This window comes from Botryllus schlosseri, chromosome 5 (genome assembly GCF_051294905.1).
Source record: "Botryllus schlosseri isolate E-star chromosome 5, Bs_hap1, whole genome shotgun sequence".
In the NCBI taxonomy this organism is placed as follows: Eukaryota; Metazoa; Chordata; class Ascidiacea; order Stolidobranchia; family Styelidae; genus Botryllus; species Botryllus schlosseri.
In genome coordinates this window covers 25601017-25629007 of record NC_137240.1, presented here as the reverse complement: position 1 = coordinate 25629007, position 27991 = coordinate 25601017, and the positions used below count along the sequence as shown (strand labels likewise).

The following is a 27991-nucleotide window of genomic DNA, read 5'->3' as shown; positions in this document are numbered from 1 at the left end:
TTTACTCGCTCGCATTGAAATAGCATTGTATAGTGTACGATTTTATTTCGAAAAAAGAGCATATCAATGATATCGTTGATCGTTATTGCGTCGATTCGCGTGCTGAAATCCTCCAGATCGGTTGATGTTTCGAGGTACACCGCTTTGCTGGCATCCGACGCTGCGATCCGAGTTCTTGCGTTCGATCTGTCCGTTTTGTTTGATGTAGCGATCACTGGCTTGTAGTATATACGATACGAGCGGAAGGTCGGGATTAGGAACAACTACGCTGGGCGAATAGATGACGAATTCGTCAGCTGGATTCAGAGGTTGATAATGCTCGATCCCGTCGCGAGTATACGTAACGACCAGACCTCCTTCATGCGTCAGAGTGGCTCGATATTTCTGAATGGTCCCGTTTGTGGAATGTACAACGAGTTGATCCGAGGTCAATTCTGCTCCATTCGAAGCTTCGATACGTAATTTTGTGATGTCATTAAAAAGATACAAGTCTTTTCTATAGGGCCCCTGGGCCAGAATAGTATCTCCACGGATTGCTAGACTCATTCTTTGAAAAGAAATATCAAACATAAGTACAACAGTCATCACGCAATTCCACCTCGCCATCAAATTTAGTCGAGCCTCTTCTTATATTAGGTGTCGCATAACAGACATTACGAATATATTGCAACCCCTTGCGCTTTATGAGAAAAGGACACGTAGGATAAAACTTTGCATGCTCGAGCCAGGGGTCATCGCACGGCAACCAATTTTGAAACAGCCCGCCACACGAGAAACACTTTAAATGATCCTTATAGCCCAAATAGAACAATCCACAGTCTGCGAGCTCGGCTCCGGAGGTATTGATATTATCCGGCCACCGCATGAATGTGCTTAGTCTACGAGCATAGCGTGTCATGTTATAGAAAACGGGATCATTCAATGGGGAGACCGTTACATCTCTATGCTTCGCATAGCATTCATAAATCTTTTCCCCTCTGTTATTTATCATAGCTTGGTACTGCTCAATGGGACCCGTCCGAGTTTCATCTTCGCTTATATCTATGCTACTTGTGGTACCGATGCAAGCGCAGTTTAATGCAGCGTAATTTGTAGGATCCACACTACGCTTAGGTAGCGAATCGCTTTGATCAATGTTCGACATTGCTATCCGAATTGATATACTCTCATGATCAGTATGCTTTATATAGATATTGAGCTATGCACCATCGAAAAATGTGCTTGGTACCGATCGAATGATAGGCCCCGAGGTCGTATCACGGAAATTAGAACGTCGACTGCTCATTGAAAAAGACACGTAGCTCATATCCGTTCCTGGTACGTGTTATCATTAATTAGAATGTTAGTAAGAATGACACGAGTACAATCACGCGCTCTCCGCGTGCAAAGCGCATGTAGTTCACTATATAAGAGAGGCTCGAATACGAACTAAACTATACTGCAAAAAGGATGTCGACAATGGAGAAAGCAAGCGACGTAGTTAGCGAATCAACAACTATGATTCCTGATAATCAAGCAGATACATTACCGATTGGTGATTTCGATTCCGATGTCGATGCAGAATTGATCGAAGTTACGATTGCAGCTGAAAAGAGTAAAGAGGCGGAAGCTAGTGATGATGATGTCGTAACAATTATTGATGAGGCAGTGGCGCAATCTGATGAGGCTCCCTCAGCTGACGTGATGACTCCAATCAATATCGATATACCACGACCGGTGATGGGATCAAGTGAACCTAAATCTAAGCGCAGACTCGACTTCGATAAGAGCATACTACCAGTTAGTGTTCAATTTATGCCTCCACAGAGTACTGATAACTCGACAGCTGTGAGCAGTGCTCAAAGCCCGCCTCACTCACCGATCATCGCCCCACAGAGAGTTTATTCGTCCCCTTTTCGCAATAAGCGACGTCGTATCGCTAATAACGTATTGGATGAGGAAAAGTTTGATGGTCTGATTTATAATTTGGATTATCCTCTACTTACGATTGATGATGGTGTACTATTTTTCCGATCTCTTGAGCAGAATATCGAGGAGGTGTTGTTTGTTGATCGAAAACGGAGCCCTAATTTTCTCCGTGCTGTGTTCATTATCACCCTAATGGAGGGTCATATGCATAAGAAATATTTTGCGCCTCACTTCTTTATAGAAGGCAAAAATCAAACAGGGAAAGAAGTGTTGGTCGATTTGTTGCTCTCTGATGATATCGCCAACTTCCTAGATCCTTTTCATCCGAATCTAGAGGCATTCAAATTTCACAGTACCGAGAAATCTATTTCAGTGATGCGCAATTGCGGGTCTCTATTTTTCGATAACAAGATGTTGCAGGAAGCCATTATGTACGTTCATCGCAATCATTTGCAGTCTGCTTACGGACGAGTAAAGCCGTCGTCGTTTTGGCTCGTTTCTGAAATTCAGAATGGCAGTGATGTTATGTTACGCAATTTGGGTGGGATGTTTCAGTCTAGCACAGTCATTATTCGCTTCGGTAATCAGTGTTATCCTTGCTACTTGCCTGAGATGAATAAGCATGCTCGCCGTAAAATCATACATGATATATTTGCTCGCACATTCATACCGTCAGATTCCGAATTTGAGAGTGATCCCTCTTATGTTGAAAACGATGTGCATGCACGTGAATTTTACGCCAAATTCGATGAGCTCAAACGACAGTACAATGACTGGTATATTTGATTTGTTTTCTCAGATTAATATGGAACCTTATAATTGTGGTAAAGATCTAAATATGTTGTTACAACAATATGGTTCGGGAGACACAAGACGTACGCGAGATGCTACGACATCTACCTTTGAAGGTTTTGTTGACGATGATATCAAGAGAGTTGCTACTTGGCGAAAAATGGTCTCGCTGGAAGGATATGGGGAATGGCAAAAAGATTTTCTCGTTATAGCAAAAAATGTGCTCAAAGATATCGATAAATTCGCTCCCAACGCTGATGAACTGCGTAACTTAGAAAATATCAAATTTTTATTTCTTTATGAAGCTTTCAAGTGTAAATTGCGTTTGAAATATGGAATAAATTTGTGAATGTGTATTTTTACAGAATATACTTAAAAATATATGGCTCGTCGAAGACGCTACGAAGAAGATGCTAGCTTCATCATCGATGATTCGCTCGGTTTTAATAGTGACGCAACAGAGCTTATGCGATCACACTCCAACTCTATTATCGATTCCGAGTGGGTTAACAGCAGGAGGGTTGCGAGAGGTGCGAGAGAGGTGATCAATGTACGTCTGCTCGCAAGAGGTATGAATGATATTCATGCGCGTATGTCATCGATATACCCGAGAAGATTGCGACAATTCAAAGTGAACTATGCATACGGCTTCTTGCTGTATAATCGAGAGACAGAAAGGCATAGCTATTTTCATCCACAATCAACCCATGCTGTTTTGGATCTACCTACACCTATACTTTCACGGGAGGACTTTGATCGTTTCATCAACGAAATCGATTTATCAGCTGCTTACGAGCAAGCGAGACAAGCGAGACCGGACACTAAGTTTTATTGCGTTGCTATATTACATATCCAATTTTTCTTGTATGAAATGCCCCGAGTTTTATTAGGCTGCCCTACCACATCGATATCGAGCGAGGTAACAAAATGTCGTCATATAAGAGCGTTTATTCGACATCAAGACGGAACACAACTAAACGATTCGCTATGCCTCTTCCGTTGCTTATCCCATTTCATCAAGAAAAAACGAGACGAGAAGCACGTCGCACAATTGGCATCTCAATTTCGTGAACGATTCCGTATCCCTATAGATGGTGGTGTACCACTCGATGAATTAAGCAAAGTCGAGGAATGTTTTCGCGTAAAGATACTTGTTTATGAAAAACGTGATCATCAAGCATTTATTATGCGGCAATCCGAAGCAGATGGGCCAGTGGTTCATATACACATGGAAAGTGGTCATTCATGCCTGATCACAAATATCGAAAATTATTCCCGGACATTCTTTTGTGAATCGTGCAAGTTCTTCTTCAAGAATAAGAAGTATTTGTCGAAGCATGTAAAACGCGAATGCAAAACGTCCCAGACACGGAAATATGCTAGTGGCGTATATCGACCGAAACCTACCGTATTCGAGCAATTGGAATCCGAAGGCATTTTCGTTGAGAACCAAAAGAGATTCTTCCCGTACCGTATGTGTTTTGACTTTGAATCCATGCTCGTGAAGGATGAGCTCAGAGCTAATTCTGCAAAAGTAGAATATGTTAATAGGCACGTCCCCGTCTCCGTGTCCTTATCGAATAACGTCACGAATGAAACTAAAACTTTCATATCCGACGGTTGCCCGCAGACGTTAATCGATGAAATGATCGGGGAAATTTATCGTGTACAGGAACTCGCCTCAACCGAAATGCGAGAATCTTTCGCTAATGAAATAATCGAACTTGAGAATTTGATTGAAGAACGGAAATTGATCGATCCTACTAATAGAAGATCCTATTTGGATAATATCTCGCTTCGACTCCATACGTGGCTCGATCAGATACCCATAATCGGTTTCAATTCTTCGCGTTATGATCTGAATTTATGCAAAAAATATCTAATCAAATCCTTGCACAAGGAAAGCGGATTCTTCGTTTTGAAAAGAAACAGCGCCTATTTGACAATCGCAACGCACAGATTAAAATTTCTGGATATTTCGCTATTCCTGAGTCCGGGTTATAGTTTGGACGCTTACATGAAGCTATACGGGGATGGGGTAAACGCAAAATTTTATTTCCCCTACGAATATCTCGATAGCATCGAGCGTCTTGATGAAACGTCGCTACCGAGCCATGAATCGTTTTACAACGCGTTCCGCAATTCGAATATAACGGAAGAGCAATACGCAGAATGCGTCGCTGTATGGGAACGCGAGGGTATGACCACATTCCGTGATTTTCTCCGGTATTACAACGAAGGTGATGTCATCGGCTTCTTAACCGCGCTGAATAACAATTTCGAATTTTACAAAACGCTTGGCATCGATATGTTCAAGGGTAACGTGAGCCTTCCGAATATAGCGAGTAGACTGATGTTTCGTGATTGCTACGATATCACTCTTCTGAATAAGGCCAATGCTGACCTTCACGAAACGATTCTGAACAACTTGGTAGGAGGTTTATCACAAATAACGTCACGGTACGCTATGGCAGATGAAACGAAAATACGCAGTCTTCGCTACGGTGACAGTGCTAAAACCGTCAAGAAAGTAGTAGGATATGACGCAAATGCCTTGTATTTGGGATGCATAAATCAAAATATGCCAACGGGTTACCCTATAAGGTGGATTTATGATGAGGAAAAGCAAAAATTCCATAAACAGCGCGTTTGGCCTACTCATGCGGAGCTCGAATGGTTGGAATACGAAAGTCACGTTCGTGACATCAAAATTCAGCACGCGTGGAACGGTAGTCAAGTGAGAATCGGAAATAAACGCCTATTTGTCGACGGGAACGCCGGTAAACTCATTTTTCAGTACGATGGGTGCTATTACCACGCTTGTAGGAGCTGCTTCCCTGATAAAGAGAACACCGAGAGGCGTGAACTCACCAAACAAAACACGGAATATTTGGAAAAATTGGGATATACCGTTATCCGAATGAAGGAGTGCGTTTGGACGAATATGAAACGAGACCCTGAAATTGCGCAATTTGTCTCAAAGTTCGAGCGTAAAGTCACGAAATCTTATTATCTCACTGAGGCGCAGTTGCTCAAGCGCACGCTCAACGGGTCATTTTTCGGTGCAATCGAGTGTGACATTCATTGTCCCGACCATTTAAAATCGAAATTCGAAGAGTTACCTCCTTTTTTCAAACATATGGAAGTAAACGAGTGCGATATCGGTGAACATATGCGTGAATACGCCAAGGAAAACAATATTAAGTTTCCAAAAAAATTTCTGGGCTCTAGTTATTTCACGAAAAAACAGTTGTTCAATACGGATTTGCTTCAATGGTACTTGAAAAGCGGCATGATCGTGACTCGCGTATTCCAAGCTGTCGAATATGAACCAAAACAAGTTTTCACACCCTTCGTTGAGCGGGTATCCTCTGAGCGTCGCAAAGGCGATGTCCTCCCAAAAGATCCGGCCCGTGAAATGGAGGCGTTGACCTGGAAGACGATTGGAAATAGTGCTTTTGGCCGCACTATTCAAAACCCCAATAAATATAGGGAACACGAATACGTTACGTTGGAAGAATTACCATCGCGCGTTGAAAAAAAATTTTTTGTCGATGCTGTTGAAATTGATAAGAGCGATGAAGGCTTGCTCGAAGTGTCTACGCGTCCCCTAAACATTTGCCACGAAAACCCAATCATTGTGGGCTTCTTTATATTCTGCTGTGCCAAGCTGAGAATGCTCCAGTTCCTATATGACTGCCTACATGTGTATTTGGACGATAGCGATTGGGCTTTCCTCGAAACAGATACTGATTCGGCGTACATAAGCTTAAGCTCCGATACGATCTATTCTCTCATCAAGCCTTCCATGAAAAAACAATTTTTTGAAAATCACGACAAATGGTTCGTGGCTCGCGCATGTGCAGAGCATAAATGTGATTTTGAACGAGATCCCGTCGGTTTTAAAACTGATAAGGCTTGCTGCATTGAGGTTCGCAATTACTCGAAACGTATACCGGGTTTATTCAAAGAAGAGTGGATCGGAGACGGGTTTATAGGGCTCAATTCCAAGACCTATTATTGCAAAGGCGACACCGATAAGTACAGCTCGAAAGGGCTTCAAAAAACAGCCAACAAAACTTTCAAAGATTTCAAAGGCATTCTTCAAAATAGATCGATCACGGGTGATGTAAATAGTGGTTTTCGTTGCTATGGGAGCGATATGTTTACGTATAAGCAATATCGAAATGCATTGAGTTATGGTTATTATAAAAGGATTGTGCTTGATGATGGAATTCATACATTGCCTTTATCTCTGTAATAAATGGATCGAATACGTACATTGCATGCTCCGTTTCGGATGATCGTGGCTGGTCCGAGCAGTAGCGGGAAGAGTTATTTTACTTATGAGTTGGTGAAGAACGCAGAGAAGATGATTAGACCGGCTCCTGAAAAAATTGTATGGTTGTATAATAATTATCAGGCGTTGTACGATAAAATGAAAGGGGTAGAATTTTCGCAAGGGCTCTCCGAGCTCAAAAAGTTACAGAAAGGAAATAGGCACGTTCTCTTGGTGATCGATGACATGATGACGGAAGCGAAAGAGGCTAGAGATCTATTCACTCGATACAGCCACCACGCAAAGATTAGCGTCGTGTTCATATGTCAGAACCTCTTCTATAGGGGCCAAGGCTTTCGGGATATGACCTTGAGCGCGAGCTATATCGTGATATTTAAAAATCCCCGTGATGCGAGTCAAATCAGTTTTCTTTCACGTCAAATGTTCCCGGATAAAGCCGGATTCCTTACGGAGGCTTATAAAAAGGCAACTCGAAAACCGTTCTCGTACATACTGGTTGACTTGACGCAAGAGACAGACGAAAATTATCGTCTTCGCAGCAAAATATTCCCACATCAAAAGTTGACGGTATATCAAGAATAAATACAGCTCACGCTACAGATTTTAGGGCATTCAACATGTCGAAGAGGGGAAGTAACATATCTCGAAAACGATTGAGCGACTATCACGTTAAATTAAAACTTTTGAAAAACGCTAAAGGGAAACAGCGAAAAGAACTTTTATCGAACAATCAATTTTTAAGTTGCGTCTGCCAGTGCGTTCATAACTTGGCTTCGGGGACAGTACGTATCTCTCCATCGAGAAAGTTGAGGCTTGGAAAACACAAATCCGATATCAGACAATTGTTGGCGCAAAAAACTCGCAGAGGTCAACGGAGGGTGCTACAAAAGGGTGGATTCCTCTCAGGTATAAAAATTATGATAAAATAGAAACTTTTTTCTAACCAGTCTGTTTTAGCTATATTAGGCGCTGCAATCCCCGTCATCGGGAGTCTGTTGGGTAAACTTTTCGGGAAGAATGCGTGAACTACAATTCCCCGCATTTCGAAGCAAGGACGAATGGGAAAAGAAATTTGATAAACATATATCGAAAATTAAAAGCTCTCCATTAAATGCTTCCGAGAAACTAGCTCTGTATAGGCATGGTATTGCTCAACTGAGAAACTTGAGAAAAGACGTAGACGCAGCGACCGCCCGCCCTCCCGCCGCACACACGGGGCTCGCGAGCCCCGTAGCGAAAGAAAAGCGCCCGCAAAAGAAACGCCCGCGCCGGATTCCACAACCTTCGTTTCCCTGGCTTTATAAGAGACAGCGTAAGCCTAATCCACGAATATACGGGAAAGAATGGGAGACGTAGACTATTTTGATGCGAAACAGCCTAACTCGTATAGGGGCGCTTATTTGCAAAAGGAAAAAGAATGGCTTAAAGGACAAGATACTTATACTTTTCATTTTCCGTTACGTAAGAAATTTAGGCGTGAACGTGTAGTGGTCTCTGGTATCAATGCTCAGTTTCAGAGCGATTTGATGGATCTGCAATCTATTTCAAAGTACAATAGCGGTTTTCGTTTTGTGGTGGTCGTGATTGATATTTTTAGCAAATACCTTTGGATGATAGCGATTAAAAATAAAACTGCTTCAAGTATGATTTCTGCTTTCAAACGAGTGTTTCGTGAACGCGTACCCCTAGTGTTACAAACCGATCAAGGTAGCGAATATACCAATCGCCCTTTTCAGAACTATCTAAAGGAGAACAAAGTGAGATATTTCTATACGAGGAGCGAATTAAAATCCTCTGTCGTCGAAAGGGTGATTCGTACTATGAAGGCGATTATGTATCGTTTTTTCACAAAAAATAACACGAGGAATTACGTGAGCGCTCTCGATGACTTTACTTACTCCTACAACAGGACGTATCATCGTAGCATTGCTATGGCCCCAAACCAAGTGAATTCGTCTAATCAGGAATCGGTTTGGAGAAGACTTTACGGATTTCAAGAAGCTAAACAACCCGACCTCGCTGTAGGATTACCCGTCCGTATATCGAAAATTCGAAATCTTTTTGAGAAAAGCAGCCTACCCAACTGGCAACGGGAAATTTTCTATATCGCAGACGCCCAAAAGGGGGATCCCCCAATGTATCGCTTACGTGATTACGGTGGTGAAGTCATCCAGGGTAGATTTTATAGAGAGGAGCTCCAACGCGTAAAAGAACCGCAAACTTGGCGTATCGAGAAGATTATAAGAAGGCGTAAACGCGCGGGACGAGAACAGTATTTAGTACGCTGGTTGGGATATGGAAGTGGATTCGACAGCTGGGTCGATAAGAAGGATATCGTCTAGTCGGAACCTTTATCAGTTTTTGGCGCAACTAGTAATCATACTGGTCATCGTATCGTTCTCTCTCTATAATCTTACCATTTCGAATGGGAACAAAGAGCTTTGGATATCTCTCCTATCCTCTTGCGTTGGTTATATGCTTCCGAATCCCAAGCTTAAAATATGAGCTACGTCACGCTATTTTCGAACGCTTCCATGGATAAATTTCCTGATAATACAACAGCGAGTTATTGCGTTGAATTGGACGTCCCGAAAAACGTGGAAGATACAGAGGTTTCTCTAGCTGAGATCTCCTTCCCCACGGATTATCAAAAACAGTATAGGATCACGAAGAATAGGTATGGGATCAGATCGCAAAAGAGAGCAAGAAAATTTCATTTTAAATTGGGAGAATACGACTCGTTATATGACATGTATAGATCGTTGGAAAGAGACAATCCTGATGCAAAAGTAACATGTTTCCCTGAAAATCATAGTATGTCTATCTCTATACCTCATAACGAGGTAACCGACAAATTGCGACCAGAGACGGACATAGGGCATAGTAGCTTGCTACGCCACGGAGAATTGTACGGTGCTCTTATGCATAAGGAAACGAGGGAGGAGTTATTGGTGTTTCATTTCCGAATACTAATTGTACATTGTGGAATTATTTTTTCACTGAGGGTATCATTCATTTGAACTTTCGCATGCGACATGATCCGACTATCGATTTCGTTTATGTTCATTGTAATATCATTGAGCCACAAGAAGATAGCGGTAGGCTCTTACCGTTGTTACGCGTCGTACAGGTGAACGATCGTAAATCATTTTCGAAATATTACACGAAGCCTTTTTATTTCCCTGTTAATATAAATAGGCTAGAACGTGTCGAAATATCGCTACTTGATGAGAAGGGACAGAAAATACCCTTTCGAAGTTCTCCTTCGAGTGTTGTATTGCATTTTCGTAGACGGGGAGTTGCATTATGAAATATATTCATATTACGTCACACGAGTCTGATTTTACTATCGATCTCGCGAAACCGATAGATTCTGGTGAATGGGAGATAGGGCTTGCCGAGTTGTCTTTTAAAAATAATTTTCAGCCCACGTTCGAGCCTTACGACGGCTTATTATGGTACGTGAATGATGCGGAAGGCGATAATAATTTTTATTATTTCCCGGCTGGTGATTATCATGATAAAATTAGTTTGATGAAGCGTATCAATCACGATCAGAAAAAAGCACGATTTATTTGGGTAGACGGTTCTGGTCCGGTCTTGATAGCGGGACCCTACAAGAGTTCCAGCGGTCCGAGACTTTTCATGGATAATAGAAACCCCGTTCTCAGAGGAGGCGCTCGTTCGGAGGTAGAGCTAGATGGTGGATTACATAGACGAAGAAAAATTCACTTTCAAGGGGAACCTGTGTCCGTGACCAACGTTTTAGTTTATACGGATGTCATCACACCTCAAATTGTAGGTGATACGAGTGCGCCTCTACTACGCAATATCCGCGTTACGACAGGAATAGATGAATATCAGCATATGCTATTCAAAAAAATATATTTCTTTCCTCTGAATACGGAGCGAGTAAGCGAGATACGCGTTATGCTTCGTGATGATAAAGGTGAAGCTATAAAGTTTGGGAACGCACCTCTTCATCTCACACTTGCTTTGAGACATCATGAGGAGTCATTATTGCTGTAATCGGGAGGCGTTCAGAAACTATTATCACCAACAGAGCGGTGGTGATATCAATTTTTTTCGGGGTAAAGTGCAGAGAGGTCATGGACTTGGAAACTTATTTCGTTCGTTCGGAAGAAGCGTTATGCCTCTAATTTCGAAAGGTGCAAAATCACTCGGGAAGCGTCTACTACATACCGGTGCGCAAGTAGCCTCTGATGTTCTTAATGGAGAGAATGTCGGCGATAGTCTTAAAATACGCGGCAAAGAAGCCGCTGGGAACGCTCTCGATTCTTTACTGAGAAAAAGAAAAATGCCAAGACGGGGTCGTAAGATCACGAAAAAGAGACGTCGCAAAGATATTTTCGATTAAATATATATTACACGGTGATAAGCATCATTTGTTACTTGAGACTTGATAGATGGCGGAGTTAATTCATGTACAGTCCCCAGAGGGGGTACATCCCTCATTGGATTTATTTCACATTCCCGCGACACAGACTAGCGTTGAAAAGAAAAGAATCATCAAGATAGCACCGATTTCGAACAACTCTAGTGTGATAACATTCCGCTTCGAGGGCTCAGAAGACTTTATCGATTTGAGCGAGAGCTATTTCTTATTTCATTTACAATTAAAGAAAGATGGCGAAGCAATTGGCGCAGATGATGATGTTGGTGTTGTAAATAATATCTTGGATTCCTTGATTTCTCAACTACAAATTAAAGTCGCTAACGAAACTTTGAAACAAGATATAAAAGTACAGTGTTATTCGTCCTATCTGCACAATTTATTCACTCCGCTTGACGTGCAAAATACCACACTCAGGGCTTCAGGATGGAGAAAGGATACTTTAGGAAAAATGGATACGATCGGTGGAACTAACGCCTCGGCTAACAAAGGATATTACAACAGGAGTAAAGCCTATAAGGGTGATAACGTGGTGGAAATACGTGCGAAAATCCATCACGGACTATGTCTGCAAGACCGCTACATCCTACATGACGTGCCTCTCGAGTTTGAGCTTACCTTGAATCCGAAAAGCTTTTTCATGATGGGAGATGCTACCGGTCAATTCACCTTAACAAAAAAGGAATTACAGTTATGTACCGTACGAGTCAGCGACGATGTGAAGACAGCGATGATGGTGAATGCCCAGGCGAAATATCCGTATATCGACATGAGGTTAATCACCCGAACATTTGCGGCTGCTACGACGCAGATAGATATCGGGAATCTATATAGCGGGACTCTACCTTCTCGCCTAATCATCGGAATGGTAGCTACGAAAGCCTTTCAAGGAGATGTTACGAAAAATCCTTACAATTTCATACACAATAATATGCAACGACTCGAACTGAAACTGAACGGATTTCTGATTCCGGAGGGAGGTTATGAGCTAGATTTCGATAAGGGTCATTACACGGAGCTTTATCATAACCTGATTGAGGGTACGGGAGCAATGGAGAAAAACAGAGGACTCCTAACGCCTGAAGAGTTCGCTAGTGGTTTCTGTCTACTGGTTTATAATTTGCGCCCCGATGATTTGGATGATTGCTTTGACTTACAAAAGAGCGGTACCTTAAGTTTACGGATCACATTTCCTGCTGGCGGGCTAACAGCGGAAACTACTTTGCTCTGCTTCATGGAATTTCAAAAGCTATTGCAAATCAGTAGCAGTCGTAAAGTGACCGTGCTATGAACGGGGATGAAATAGACCACATATTGTGGTGCTGCGAGTCAACAAAACATATTTTCCTTGGTACATTTCCTATCGATCGACTGCCGAGGCGACCCCCTCCTCCTTATGCTATCGTGATCAATTATGATGAGGCTCGAAAAATCGGAAGTCACTGGATATGCATTTACGCGGATGAGGATGAGACACATTTTCATGATAGCTTTGGCTTAATGCCGTTGAAATACGAGATTGCGTGCTTTATAGAACCAGAAAATTATACCTGCTCCATAAAGCGTCTGCAGCACAAACGTTCCAGAGCGTGCGGTCATCATTGTCTAAGCTTCATCGTCCATAAGGCGCGCGGATGGAGTACGGAACGTTATTTAAATTCCTTTGGCGAAGATCACCGCAAGAATGATTCGATCGTACGACGCTTCGTCAAGGAGCTGAAGCAAGAAAATGAAATTGTGTAAATGTATATGTGAATAAAATCAATAGTTTCAAAGTTTGCTTAGTACGTTTAAGGGCGATATTCGCTACATTCATTATAGCAATCATCTCAAAGTAGTAGACTCTAAATCAGCAGTAGCGACTTGCTTTCGATTAGTCGATAGTGTCTACATATTATCATCATCTAGCAAGAGCCAGGAATTTGTATTGAGCGACTTCCCTCCTACAGCAAACGCAACTTACATTACGACGTTACTGAACATCGAGTAATAAGTGGGACTAGGCAGGCTACCCTTAATACGAATTTGCATTTTGCTGGGACAATCTATGCTATAGTTGAGCGACCTCAGCACACTTCTTTGATATAGCTGCACAACGATCTAGACTTCGGCGTCTGGTACAGATGTGATGTTATAGCTTCAACTCATAGCGTTTTAGGAGATGAATTATAGCATAGACATAGGTTATAAAAAAAATTATAGCTATACGCAGAACGCTGTCGATTTTTCAATATAGTCAAGAAATGAATTAGCCAACCTTAGTGTTGCGTAATCTGCCTTGTCACTATATGCTTGTTCCGGGCTTGCTTGGCTGCGTGAAAAAAGATAAATGTGAAATTTTCTGAGCGTAAATTGCGTGTGCGATGTCGGCGTTTTGATCTGAAATGAAAAAATTTAGCTTCAATCCGCGGCAGCGTAGCGAATCTTAGAATAGTCGATAAATTATATAGCTATGCTATTCGTAGCACTATAAGCATAGGTTTATATTGGTTATATATTTATTCACTATCAGAAAGGTAAGATAAAGCATCACTGCACTACCTATTAAATCGGCTCCATTACGTATCTAAAAGCAGCGGCTTATGGGCTTGTAAAATCAGCATAATCTCAGTAGTTAGATGCTTGCTACAACTCGCAATTTATCAACTTTAGGTCGTGAGTAAAGCAAGAATTCATAGACTAACATCCATCTCAAATCCGAAGTGCATACCCGCCTATTTATAACCAAATTTAGTGCGAATCTATACGATAACAGAAAACTTGCATATACATTCGAATTTGTGCGACTTCGGCTATATTGCCGGTTAACATTATAGCCGCGCACAGAACTCACTATTACGTTAGCTAAGGTGAAGTGCATATCGCGATAGTTGTGATAAATGTGAAATTTTCCGAGCGTAAATTGCGTATATGCGATGTCGGCGTTTTGATCTGAAATGAAATGAGCGAATTTAAATATAGGTGATAAACTATTGCTCTAGCTAATTAATTCATAATATTGTAACCACACTGCGCGAAACGAGTAATAAGGGAGGGAACTTGCATACGAATTTTTCCGAATTCAGCCATATCCTCGTTTAACATTATAGTCGTGCACAGAACTCATTATTACGTTATTAGCTATTTAAAATGTTGCGATATAGGGGAAATCTCGGTGTAATTCAATCTGCGCACATTATCCATGTATGCCCCAATGCGTTTTGCGGCTTTAGTATAGGTATTGGATCTAATATATTCTATAAAACATGTACGTTGCTATATATATTTTAATCTGAAGTGCGTTGCTGCATCGAAAAAATTATAGCTATACGCAGAACGCTGTCGATTTTTCAATATAGTCAAGAAATGAATTAGCCAACCTTAGTGTTGCGTAATCTGCCTTGTCACTATATGCTTGTTCCGGGCTTGCTTGGCTGCGTGAAAAAAGATAAATGTGAAATTTTCTGAGCGTAAATTGCGTGTGCGATGTCGGCGTTTTGATCTGAAATGAAAAAATTTAGCTTCAATCCGCGGCAGCGTAGCGAATCTTAGAATAGTCGATAAATTATATAGCTATGCTATTCGTAGCACTATAAGCATAGGTTTATATTGGTTATATATTTATTCACTATCAGAAAGGTAAGATAAAGCATCACTGCACTACCTATTAAATCGGCTCCATTACGTATCTAAAAGCAGCGGCTTATGGGCTTGTAAAATCAGCATAATCTCAGTAGTTAGATGCTTGCTACAACTCGCAATTTATCAACTTTAGGTCGTGAGTAAAGCAAGAATTCATAGACTAACATCCATCTCAAATCCGAAGTGCATACCCGCCTATTTATAACCAAATTTAGTGCGAATCTATACGATAACAGAAAACTTGCATATACATTCGAATTTGTGCGACTTCGGCTATATTGCCGGTTAACATTATAGCCGCGCACAGAACTCACTATTACGTTAGCTAAGGTGAAGTGCATATCGCGATAGTTGTGATAAATGTGAAATTTTCCGAGCGTAAATTGCGTATATGCGATGTCGGCGTTTTGATCTGAAATGAAATGAGCGAATTTAAATATAGGTGATAAACTATTGCTCTAGCTAATTAATTCATAATATTGTAACCACACTGCGCGAAACGAGTAATAAGGGAGGGAACTTGCATACGAATTTATCCGAATTCAGCCATATCCTCGTTTAACATTATAGTCGTGCACAGAACTCATTATTACGTTATTAGCTATTTAAAATGTTGCGATATAGGGGAAATCTCGGTGTAATTCAATCTGCGCACATTATCCATGTATGCCCCAATGCGTTTTGCGGCTTTAGTATAGGTATTGGATCTAATATATTCTATAAAACATGTACGTTGCTATATATATTTTAATCTGAAGTGCGTTGCTGCATCGAAAAAATTATAGCTATACGCAGAACGCTGTCGATTTTTCAATATAGTCAAGAAATGAATTAGCCAACCTTAGTGTTGCGTAATCTGCCTTGTCACTATATGCTTGTTCCGGGCTTGCTTGGCTGCGTGAAAAAAGATAAATGTGAAATTTTCTGAGCGTAAATTGCGTGTGCGATGTTGGCGTTTTGATCTGAAATGAAAAAATTTAGCTTCAATCCGCGGCAGCGTAGCGAATCTTAGAATAGTCGATAAATTATATAGCTATGCTATTCGTAGCACTATAAGCATAGGTTTATATTGGTTATATATTTATTCACTATCAGAAAGGTAAGATAAAGCATCACTGCACTACCTATTAAATCAGCTCCATTACGTATCTAAAAGCAGCGGCTTATGGGCTTGTGAAATCAGCATAATCTCAGTAGTTAGATGCTTGCTACAACTCGCAATTTATCAACTTTAGGTCGTGAGTAAAGCAAGAATTCATAGACTAACATCCATCTCAAATCCGAAGTGCATACCCGCCTATTTATAACCAAATTTAGTGCGAATCTATACGATAACAGAAAACTTGCATATACATTCGAATTTGTGCGACTTCGGCTATATTGCCGGTTAACATTATAGCCGCGCACAGAACTCACTATTACGTTAGCTATTGGAGAAATCTCAACGTAAATCAATCTGCGTTCACAAGTAAGCTAATGCTGTATCGAGAAATTATAGCTAAATTGAGTTTAAATTGACACGAAAATACATTGATCTTACCTCGTCTGCGATGCCTGCATCCCTGCGCACATGGCAATACTTTTAACAGAAGTGTGAAGTTTTCAGAATGCGAATTGCTTTACGTCGGAAGTAAACATTCTAATTCGTATCGCCAGCGCGGTGTTTTCTTGGAAACGCAGCTATATATTTAGAATGTTCTAATTCCCATTATCGATGTGGCCCGACTTCTTGGAATCGCAACTATATTAGAATGTTCTAATTCATATTGTCGATGTGACCCGACTTCTTGGAATCGTAAGCAACTATATTCGTAGCACATTTACACGCGTCAATTTCTTGGAATAGTATTCAGCAATATGCGCGGCGCATGAGCTTTGCGTGATCGTAGGCCTTTATGCTTGCGATATCAGTATTATTAAGTTGCATTTGCAGAATTCCCCAAAATCGTTGACTAATTAATGATGACACAGCTGTTATAGTACACACGAATATAGTCTTACATTTATGTGTAATAACTCGAAAAAGGTGTTGTCTCGGAATTTAAGAGAGAATCGGCGGTTATATTCTCAAAACAGCTCAATACGGCTAGTTTGCTCAATAGCCTGGTGGTGAGCGACGTGAAATTATACCCAACCAAACCAGGTTCGATTCTAGCTTAGGTAAGTTTTGATGTGGCAATGAGTGACATAGGTACAGCAATGGGCGGATGATGTAGCAATGTAGGCGTGGCAATTAAGGCGACGTGGCGAAATTTGATTGGCCTGCACGAAAAGTCGATACCCTCACTACTATCATGCACCTTTACAATCTCAAAAATTTTACTTTCTTTGTTACGAAAGTTTGCTCGAAATATCCAGCTTTCCGTTTGTGAATATTTAGTGACTCAGTGCTGTGAGCTTGACCCGCAATCACACAACATCAAGAGCGAAATACACTACATGTAGTCAGCGAATGATGCTTACTCAACCAATCAATGGAATTGATATCGTTGTCTGATGTAGAAAATCTAGCAGGCGTACGGGGTCAATCTTGACTTCATATGTTTACTGTATCATAATAACAAAATCCATGCGATTGGGGTGTAGGCTACTGCTGTGGGGTAATATCGGTAGCAAGTATAGAAACCCGTTTTACACTCTGCTCAATATCAACGTCGCAATACTTAGACGCCGAATACATTGTCCGGCCTGGCCTAGCCAGTTAAGTGGTAGGCTTATATTCCCTTGTAAGTCCTCGTCGATATTGTTGGCAAAGCGACGGAAGATATTGATTTTATGGGATTATTTTATCATTTGATTGCCCAAGTTGATACATTTGCTGAAGTTTAAAACGTCAATATGTAATTCAGCATTGTGGCATTATGTGGCCCGCTAGGTTTCGTGTACATAAATGTAGGCTATCACTTCACTGAATTGTAGGATTGGAATTAGCAATATGACGTCACGTGACGTCATGAGGTTCACGTTCACTTTCACACAGAACCTTTCAAATAGGTTCGCGTTCACACGAACCTGAACCTTTCAGAGGTTCACACCATCCCTATACTCAACCCTAATGAATTGATATTTTGGTAAATTTGGGCTACCGGGCCTATCGAACGCCCGGAAATCCTAATTATGGATTGCACCGTGTGTTAATTGATCAGAGAGAAGCAGACATGGCGGCGGCTGTATGACAATGCTGTTCTCAAATCCACATTGTATTCGTCGTTATCGGCGAAAAATGGCTTTGAAATGACATTGCTGCCGGTAAAATACATTCATTAAATACGATTTATTCCTTGTAAATGTGGAGAAATGGGCGAATAATGTATCAATTCAGCAATCCGGCCTGCCAAGTACCTAATTTTCCTTTATCCGTCCCGCCGATTAGAAAAGTTGTCCACCTCTGGTCTATATCTACAATGGAGTCATCAATGTAAGCAGACCACGAAATTGCAAGTTTGGCGATATTACTTTGACCGTTGGCCAACATGGCCATGATTAACCTGGTAGAGTATAACTCCACAGTTACTACGTATAGAGGCTGTAGATGTAGTATGACTTAGGAGAGTGGGCGACAACCTTACGCACGTGCCTTACGCCATATAGAAGATGGGGAAATTCGACAACAAAGTCGTCATCTCGTCATCATTACTGGTAAGAAATATAACTGTTTCACTACATCCTTAGGACCTGTAATTCTCTATCTTATCCAAGGTATTTTTGAAATATTGCTGAACTCGTTGGGTTTAAAGTGCCAGGGAGCCTACTCTTTTTGGGTTGCGATCGACATGTCATCACTTTCGAGCAGTCCTATAATTACGATTTCAAATGCCAGTTGAGGTGCGCAGTTCTATACGATATTGCCGTTCAAAACAAAAACGTCTCTTATCAATAATGACGGCATTCCAACCTTGCCTATACAATAGAGTCCGCTTAATTCTGACACCAGATCACCTTGACGACCGCTTTATTCGGTCAAAACGCCTGGGAACGGGACCCAAGTAAAAATTGCACGTTGAAAACTCCCGGTAATTCTCACAATTTCCCGCTTAATTCCGACACAGGTTCGCAATTACTATCGTTAGGTAATGACACAATAATCATTAGCCTACATCAGTGATTACCAACCGCGGCTCTTGCTGCTTTGATTGACCTCTAAATTTGCCACAAAAATGGAACAGACAACAGTTGTTGTTTGTGTCTATGTCTAGTTATAGTCAATTTCTGTGTATATGAATGCTAAAATGAGGGATATTAGTTACGTCTAAAGCCGTCCAATGCCGCTTCTGAGAACCGGGAAAGAGAATTCTTACAGACTAGCGTCAAACGCATCGTTCAATACCAGTCAGACAAGGATATATCTTGAGTTATGCTGGTCACGGTCATAGACCTTTATGTAACGTCTCTGTGAAGAGTAAATTTCGACACAATTTTACTACATCAAAATAACGGCTCATAGTCAAGTATAAATTGCAATAAGTCAAATATTACTGAGCAGCGAACTTGTGCAATAAGTGCTGGAATGTATGAAGAGCTATCACATAGCGACATAACAGTAGGCTTACCATATTTTGGAAATCTAAAAAGAGGACACTTTTTCAGAAATTTGAGACTTGCAAAACCGGAGAAGAATTCTCAATAATCGGTGAATTTTTCCCACTTTGTGATCGGTTGACTAAAATAAAAAAAAAAGGTCATCTTTTCGCTCAGAGCTCAAATCACCGTTTTAAACTCCGAAATACCCGCCGGAGCGTCACTTCTGTGCTAATTTACGGCATATCACCTGCATTTTGCTCTAAATGTGACCTAAATTTTCAAAAAAGAGGAAAAAATCTCAAAAAAGAGGACAAAAGGGCGTCCTCCAAGGACAATTTCAAAAAAGTCAAAAAGAGGACGAATCCTCTTAAAAGAGGACGTATGGTAACCCTACATAACAGTATGTTGTAGTAATAATAATATGTATTTTAAGTTTATTTCAATGTATAGCACTCGCCAACCTGCGTCATACCAAAGACTCGAAAATTGGTATCCGCAGCTATATCCTGCTAGGCGCTCAGCAATCACGGATAGCATGGAGGAGAAAAAAACGGGGCCGCAGACGAGATGAGCTCATGGCCGTATCGCAACTCCGTCGTCAAAGCATCTCGATAGTGCAGGCGAAAAAGAATATCATCTCTCTCTCTCTCTCTCAATCAATGCTAAAATAGCCGATAATATAGAATCTATAGAAATCTATCTGCATGCTTTTGAATTAGCTGGATGGCGAGATCCTGAGATAGGCTAGCTACCTTTAAATTTCCATTAGAAGTAGCCTACTCGAGTCTTTTTATGCGGCTCCGTACCTACTGTGAAGTTTAGAATGCGGCTCCGGCATCCAAAAAGAGTGGGAACCACTGCCGTCTATATTGTTCGAATTATCATATTAGCATATGGTTTCCATACGTCCGGAATTTCCCGGACATGTCCGGAATTCTACTGTAAAAACTGCGTACGGGAGGAAATTCCAAAATATGCCAAATGTCCGGAATTTTGAAGGCTTGAAGTAGGGTCAAATCTTTTTCGTAAATCAGCATAAATAATATTATTTTTAAACAGATTTATGCTATTTATGCTGCGCGCGATTTCATACGCCGTATATTGATATTAATATAGGGACCGCGCACCACCTTCACAAAAATGCAATCAAAAATAAGTAAAAATACCCATCATTTAATGAAATAAGTGCAATTGTAATCGCAATTATAAGACAACGGTATATTCCTAAAGTTGGTTAAAGTCGTTTGGATGCTTTAGTTTAGTTAAAGACAGTTGTTTTAAACCTGGGGGTCGTTTGCCTTTATTCTGGGGATCGAAGATGTTGGACGTCATCAGCTTCCAAAATAGGCCGCGAGTAAGTTTGTCAAGCTGAATGTTTTTATTATCCAGCAAATCAATTTTTGAGCTGGACCGCGGAACATTTTTAAATGGGAAATGAGCTCACGGCCATTATAGGTTGGAATCCACCGGATGTGCAATCTACTGGTGTATTTTATAGTAATATATGGAAGAACCAATTGACAGACTTCACTCACAAATTGTAACAAGCAGATGCATAGGCTATAGTAAGCCGCAAGAAGTTGCATCGATTACCCTATGGTGGGCCCAAGATTAGTGCTGTTTTGGGCGGAAGGGGCAGAGTAAACGTTGTTTAGGACCTGGCTACAGCACACAACCAGATAAACGCACCGACCTAACAGTTTAGCAGGGGTCTCAAACACACAGTCGACTCATGAAGAAATCTTTTGCAGACCCAGGCAGTCACCAGAGCTCACATTCGAGATGGCGCAATTCCAAACCCATGTTTCACTCCTGTATACAGTCGATAGGCGAAGCTTCGCTAGTGTGACGTCATATTGACTTACAATGTTTTCGTACCACATTGTAAAATTCGCTAGTGGGCGCTAAAGAATGTCCGGGATTTGATCCACAAAAATATGGTAACCCTATATTAGCACAATATCGAGTGAATATGGCGAGACAATGAAGATCCATGCAGTATAGTTAGTGTACACAATGTGTACACTAACTACACTTACGTGTGGATTTAGCCTTGAGTTAGCGTTGCTAACTTTACCGTAAAGGATTCTCTGCCTGGCTAACATCTTTTTGATTTTAAATGCTACGGTTTTGCGGCGTACTTTTATCAAGTGAAAATACCGTTTCGAACCTTGCTGCATGGCTTAGTACTGTAACTGAAGAATTACAGTACTCCTTTACCCTATATGAATGTGTTGTACATAAATACAGTATACGGTTCCTGTCGAGTCGTTTTGAATAGAAATACTTAATACGAATACGAATACAATACAACTTATCTGACGGTATAACTCTTGTTTGTTTTATATGTAATCTGCGTCAATGACTCCAGTGTACCGTAGCTGCAATTCAGTTATTTACTCAACAGTACAGTATTTCTAAAGCGTTTTCTACACTAACGCATGACAATGAAACGAACAATTGATATTCCGACTATTTCGGACAAAGCCGCTTCCATTCGGCACTCTTGACCGAATTAAGCGGTGTTTACTGTATGTTCTTTTTCATTTCATACCTGCCATCCTTGCTGATATTAAAAATTGTCATTGTTCTCGATAGGGGCTTCTAGTGGAATAGGAGAAGCGACGGCAATCGACTTTGCAAAAGAAGGCGCCAAACTGGTTATACCCGGTAGAAACAAGGGACGACTAAGCAATGCAGCTGCGAAATGTAAAGCTGCAGGAGCTGAAGTAAGGGATCCAGTTTGATCTATGCCTACATTCAATAATCTCGACAGTCGACATTCTTCCAAAGGTTCATCAATTCATTGGAGAGCTCGCCGAATTCAATAATCTAGAGGCGCTGATCAAGGAGTCGGTTGCGAAATATGGAGGCATTGACATACTCATCAATAATGCAGGATTCGGTGATATGAAACCGATTGAGAACGTAAGTTATCAAGTAAAGCTCTAAATCGAAATCCGAAATACGCACAATGGTTCCAAAGAATCAGGTTATGACTGATGACACGGTGCTATCCATCAGTGAGACAGTAATATACACTCGGAATTAGGGCTGGGCATAATGATTCGAGTACTCGAATCTGAATCGAGGGTTAATTGTGATGATTCGAGTCGAGTAGTAAGAGACGATTTTTTCGAGTACCGGAATTATTCGCTCCTCGCAACTGGAAGTTAATTTTTCAACGAGAATTATAGTCTCGACAGTAATCTTTATTGTTAAAGCCTTAAAACCTTGATTGGTCGTATCGTAGGATACGAGACATAGTACGAAGCTACGAACGTTACTGGAACTAGCAGCTGGTTTCCGAAGTCATGATGGTCCCACAACATTGTCACCAAGTCCAATAACATCGTTATAGTCGAAAAAAATACCAGAGTATCTTTAATGTGACGGATAACAGGCATTATATTCTTTGTGGTGGCATAAAAGATACAATTTGAATTTTCACATAATACGTTAGGTTATGACGTCATAATGAGTGATACTCGATTACTCTACTCGACTCGAAGCACATTACGTTATTTAGAATCAAATCACTCAGGTACTCGATTTCTCCCAGCCCTACTCGGGAAATAGATATTTCATCGAACCCGTAAGCGTCTGCACAGTGCATCATCTTGTAATTAGTATTGTGTCGATTGTGCAGCCCGTAACCCAGGGGCGACAAAGTTTCCTACGTAGCCTACCAAATGAGAATATATCAATACCACTTTTGATGCATACTTTGGTTTTGCACCGGACGAACATTTGCTTGAGGAACGCACGCTTAAAATGATCTTAACTAAGTCAGCAATGGTGGGTTAGGAATAAAATTCATGTGCAAGATATTTTCTCACACAAAGAAGTGGATCTAAATGCACGTGGCAATGGTATTATCGTGGCTAAATTTTTCTCATTTTTTGAAATGAACGTATATCTGTCCGTCTTGAGATGACTCAATTTCTTAGACAGATATTACCAGCCCTTCATATGATTGATTACCGTGATGTGGGCATAGCTCAGAAATTTTTCGAATATGTTTTTATTGATATTGACCGGATCACTGGATCCGGGTACTTCGACACGCGTCATTGAACCTACCCTATTAACAGCCCTTAGCCATGGGTTACATTATTGAATTCAGGCTTATCACTGCATGTACAGATCAAGGTAGGCAGATTTAAGCCTTACCATTCGGTCGCGGAGAATGGCGCATTAACTTGACGTAGCATACCGCATCGCTCGCAGAATCATTGCTGATGAGTCTTCGGAGCTTCATAATTGTATACTTTGCAAATGCCGCAATGGAGTTATATCGCCCGCACCAAATCATTTGATGTGTCATGTAAAAACAAACCAAAATCTGCACAATTGCTACGGGTTTCAGGGGTTGCCGACCCCTGCTGTGTCCTACAATTATAGGTAAATTGTACTTTTAGCATATGTTCTTCTCGCAGGTAGATGTCGACACATTTGACAAATTATTTCATGCGAACGTAAGAGCTCCTGTGTTTTTGTGCAAATAAGCTCTGCCTTATTTGAAGAAATCGAAAGGTTTGTATACAGAGCTGTCTATAATATCAATTTATTTCCACACTGATATTTACACAATGTGTAGACATAGAAAGGCAGACTTAGAATGAGTATACACGTTAAAAAGCGTATATTACATATTTTTGACCAATTTGGGAAAAGCATTTTCGTTATCGCTATAGCAATGTAATTGTCGCCTGATGGTGGAAATTATCTCAGGTTGCATCGTCAATGTTTCGTCCGTTGCTGCTCTCAAAGCTTCGCCTGGCGGTGTGCCGTATAGTATGACCAAAGCGTCATTGGACCATTTCACAAGAGTATTTTCTTCTGGTATATTCATTGCTTTTTTTACCACGAAACACGCGAGATGGTACAAACATTTTTGGTTTTACAGAATGCGCCCCTTTTGGCGTTAGAGTGAACGGCCTCAGGTAAGAATCTATATGATAAAGGTGGAGTTTTGTGAATATTGCATAAATTGATACTGATATAACTACATCATTCTCATAGTGGATTTATATAGGGTTACATTTCAAACAGTCTAGGGTGCCATATTTTCTTGACTCTCTTAAGTGACACTCTTTAGCGCCTGCTAGTGGGCTTTAAAATAAAGTAGGATCAAAATGTCTTTCAGTATGACGTCACACTAGCAATGATTTGTCATTGAATTGTATACAAGGGTGAATTTTTAGCATCTGGTATCTAGTCACGCGAAGAAAGAAAAACTGTTAAACTTCATAAATGAATTCTGTCAATAATATTGTTTCATCCCTATTGTTTTATCTCCTCCACGCCCACATGACAAAAGTTGACGGTAAAGTGGTGATTGTGATTACAATTAGACTTATTCAAGAAAATGATGGCCATTTTTTTTTTTGCAGGGGAGGGATACCCATACTAAAATCAATCTGTATTAATATGTGACGCTAAATCGCGCGCAGCGCGGATAAAATTCCGAGTATCATAATTTTGAACCAAAATGTTATTGTATATTTTGATTCACGAAATAATTTTGCGCCGTCTTCAGGCCATCAAATTCCGGACATTTAGGCATATTTTAGAATTTCCTCCCGGAAGCTAGTTTGAACACTCAAATTCCGAACATATCCTGGAAATTCCAGACGTATGGCAACCCTAATACAGTCCAGCCTATAAGACTAAAACTATATTTTTCATATTAGATTGCAGAAGTATAGTAGCGTTAGTACTACTTAAGTTCGTTGGTACTTAAGTAGAAATTGAAGTGATTTATATTTAATTGCAAGTAGAAATTGAGACATCCTAGACATGTCAAAACAAATTCAATTTGAAATATGAAACGAAACGTTTCAAAAATACGATAAAATACTACTTGTACCAGTAAATCTGTGGTATGGTTACTTTGGAAATTGCAAGATATGTCTTCGCGACTAACGCAAAATGACCAACGAAACTACAAAATGATAGAATTTTCGAAAATATAGTAAGTTACCTTGATACAGGGCACGTTTACGGGCTTGCTATGACAATTTCACTCATGTATGTATATGGGGATTATGGTGCTTAGCAAGTATGGCCTTTTGCACCAAATTAAATGTTGTAAATCTATGTACACGATTGATCTACTAGATTAAAGTTGCCAGTCGGTTAGGTATACACAATATTCAATGAGTTGTGAAATGGTGTAGGGGTTGCCTATAGTAGCGCAACAATATCAATGGGCACGTGGTTCCATTCTGCTATATCCATTAAATAATTTCGCTGCGAGTTATAGCGAGTACATTGAAACAAAAAAATGCTCCACGGTTTTATTCACGCCACAGTCGTACAAAGACCATAGTCGTGATAACCTATTCGATATAAACTACCGTTCGGTTGACAATGCCCTGTCTGAAGTCGTATCGGTAACGATGATTCCCTTTTTGAGAGTCCCAGTGGCGGCGAAATCGCGTGTGCGGCATGTATTCTCATGGAGAGATTTTTCGGATCCAATTTCACGCATAAAAGTAATGCAAACGTATCCTAAGCAACTTGATACTTTTCAAAAAACAATTTGTAAAAGTAAGTAGTACTCCGAAAGAGTAGAATGGTAATTTGTTATTGACCATCTATGGCAGAAAGTATTGTATTTCATTAAGTTCATATTCATATTGTAGCTTCCGTAGTAATGATGGTAATCACTTGTATAACGAGTCGACCTCTTTCTAGCCCGGGTGTCGTTGAAACACGTTTTGCCGACAACCTCAAGGATATTACGAAGGAAATCAAGAAGGAAGCCTTGGAATCGTACAAAAAGATACAGCCTCTCGGGTTTATAAACTCCCACCAGATTTCAGAGGGGATCCTATTTCTTTGCACGAGCGAGATGACGACTGGCGCAACTCTTGTCATAGATGGTGGTATACTTCATAGCAGTAAAACGTCTTAGACCGAAAGCGGAGAATCGAAAAAGATTTACTATACGAGAACACTACGCATTCCTGATAATTAATAAATTAATCAATAAATCGCTAATTATTATCAATTAATGCTATTGAGCGGCGATACGAAGCATTTAATGGCTTAAAGCTCGACATTATTCATCGCCGTCAGAAAAGCAGGTCACGAGCAGCGATGTACCTCTACTTTTCTGTTTTAATGTTTTAATATTTTTTTATTCCTAAATTCTAATTTTTGTATGCTTAATATTGTCAAGTAAAAACTAGTTTGAGGTTTAATTCACCGCTGCGTTGCTCCGAAGTCCCCAAAATAGATAAACATATTCAATTGGTGTAAGATGAAGCCAGGGATACCTAGATATTCCTGGATGAAGCATATTTTCCCTGTTTCATCCTCTTCACCTCTCACGGGCTGGGATGAGCGACATTGTTTCTTACTACCCGAACGTCATGCGCAAGGCGAGGGTCACAGTTACATGATGGCTTGAACCAGAGAGTAAAATCGCTAAATGCAGATTAATCAAGCAATCAATCAATGGACAGATTATATTTTCGGCTGCCCAAGACACACTGAATGTACAATGCGATATACAAGACAGACAATTCGATATATTGAACAAACAGGGGGATGTCGAATGACCAAACAGTTAGGGTCTCTTGAACTGGCGTCCACCTCGACTGCTCGATGTCACAGTCTTCTTCGATGTTATTCTTTCTCCGTTGGTTCTTTTTAGAAGCTATTTCTTGCTCTTTTTCTTTCTTTATCTGGTATTTTTTCTGGGCTTTTTAGTCGCCGTAAAAACAACGACGCGGTGGACGAGGAGCCCAGATAACATCTGACGGCAGGAATCGATCCCGGGCCGCCTGCGGAGACGTCGCTGACCATCACCACTACGCTAACGCCTCCCTAATTACTCGATGACGCCGTTTTGTGACTCGAAGTGCGATGAAGGAATCGTGAACGTAGACAATGCCCACACATCAAAAGCCAAATTACCAAAGGACAGCCACGATGCCTTGTGGTTGCAGAGCAGTTCAAATTCATATTTAACTTACTGAAAACGGTATGTCTGGCCCACGTCGTGTGATCAACCTATAACATCTGATAGCCTCTACCACCAGACAGCTCTTTCTTATGCGGGCAATTTCCTCACGACCCTTTGTACATCGGATTCACAGGCACATCTACCCTTCCGTAGCAAGGAGTTCGATATTACTCGATCTACGAACGAGGAAGAATAGCTTACAGTGAATGCAAGACTTATCTATTTATTTCAATCAGCTTACTATCGCGAGTAGATTATTGTCATGAAAAATCAGTGTGCAATAGGGTTGTTCAAAATTTGGAAAATGTTTGGAATACTGCGTATCCATGGCTTATTCTGTAGATTATTGTTTAAAGACAATAATGCGCCTGCAAGAAGCTCGCAGGAAAGTCGGTAAGATTTGTCTAAATGCGTTTGAAAGTAGCCGTCGGCGAGTGGGCGGGGCATCTATGAAGGG

The 27991-nt window shown here is 40.7% G+C and overlaps 3 protein-coding genes and 1 pseudogene across 8 annotated transcripts in view; 2 read left to right on the top strand and 2 right to left on the bottom strand.

Moving 5' to 3' along the window:
* The window catches only part of LOC145439505 (exocyst complex component 2-like), a 276760-nt gene that overhangs the window by 63605 nt on the left and 185164 nt on the right, over positions 1-27991 (bottom strand). The gene's annotated exons all lie outside the window — the stretch shown is intronic.
* On the bottom strand, positions 26-13104 carry LOC145439511 (uncharacterized). 5 transcript variants are annotated; one of them, XM_080316990.1, is made up of 9 exons: positions 12965-13104; positions 12033-12083; positions 10111-10182; positions 9418-9547; positions 6982-7088; positions 6051-6132; positions 4108-4226; positions 1529-1585; positions 26-449 (listed from the first exon to the last, which is right to left on the bottom strand). In XM_080316990.1, exons 5-9 carry the CDS (start codon positions 6986-6988, stop codon positions 64-66), a joined length of 651 nt encoding a protein of 216 aa, XP_080173116.1. In that variant the 5' UTR covers positions 6989-7088; positions 9418-9547; positions 10111-10182; positions 12033-12083; positions 12965-13104; the 3' UTR covers positions 26-63. The 5 variants fall into 5 exon arrangements, with proteins under 5 accessions (XP_080173116.1, XP_080173120.1, XP_080173117.1 ...); XM_080316995.1 differs by having other exon boundaries at positions 449-547; XM_080316994.1 differs by lacking the exon at positions 9418-9547.
* Positions 11428-12705, top strand: LOC145440012 (uncharacterized protein F54H12.2-like). The gene has a single exon (XM_080317674.1). It carries the CDS (start codon positions 11428-11430, stop codon positions 12703-12705), a length of 1278 nt encoding a protein of 425 aa, XP_080173800.1.
* LOC145440011 (3-oxoacyl-[acyl-carrier-protein] reductase FabG-like) lies at positions 12915-27295 on the top strand (annotated as a pseudogene). Its single transcript, XR_013915400.1, has 8 exons — positions 12915-13153; positions 22044-22087; positions 22155-22285; positions 22350-22484; positions 23996-24092; positions 24291-24401; positions 24466-24502; positions 26259-27295. The product of XR_013915400.1 is annotated as a 3-oxoacyl-[acyl-carrier-protein] reductase FabG-like (transcript).

What these genes read in the sequence shown, in the direction of transcription:
- LOC145440012 (XM_080317674.1), top strand. Translation starts at nt 11,428, where the DNA reads ATGGCGGAGTTAATTCATGTACAGTCCCCAGAGGGGGTACATCCCTCA.
- LOC145439511 (XM_080316990.1), bottom strand. An exon ending in ATTCCAATTGCTCGAATACG is followed by an intron (nt 1,586 to 4,107) that starts GTAGGTTTCGGT and finishes TACTCTTTTCAG; the next exon opens with CTGCAATCGTAACTTCGATC. An exon ending in GGAATCGAAATCACCAATCG is followed by an intron (nt 450 to 1,528) that starts GTAATGTATCTG and finishes TACGTATCGAAG; the next exon opens with CTTCGAATGGAGCAGAATTG.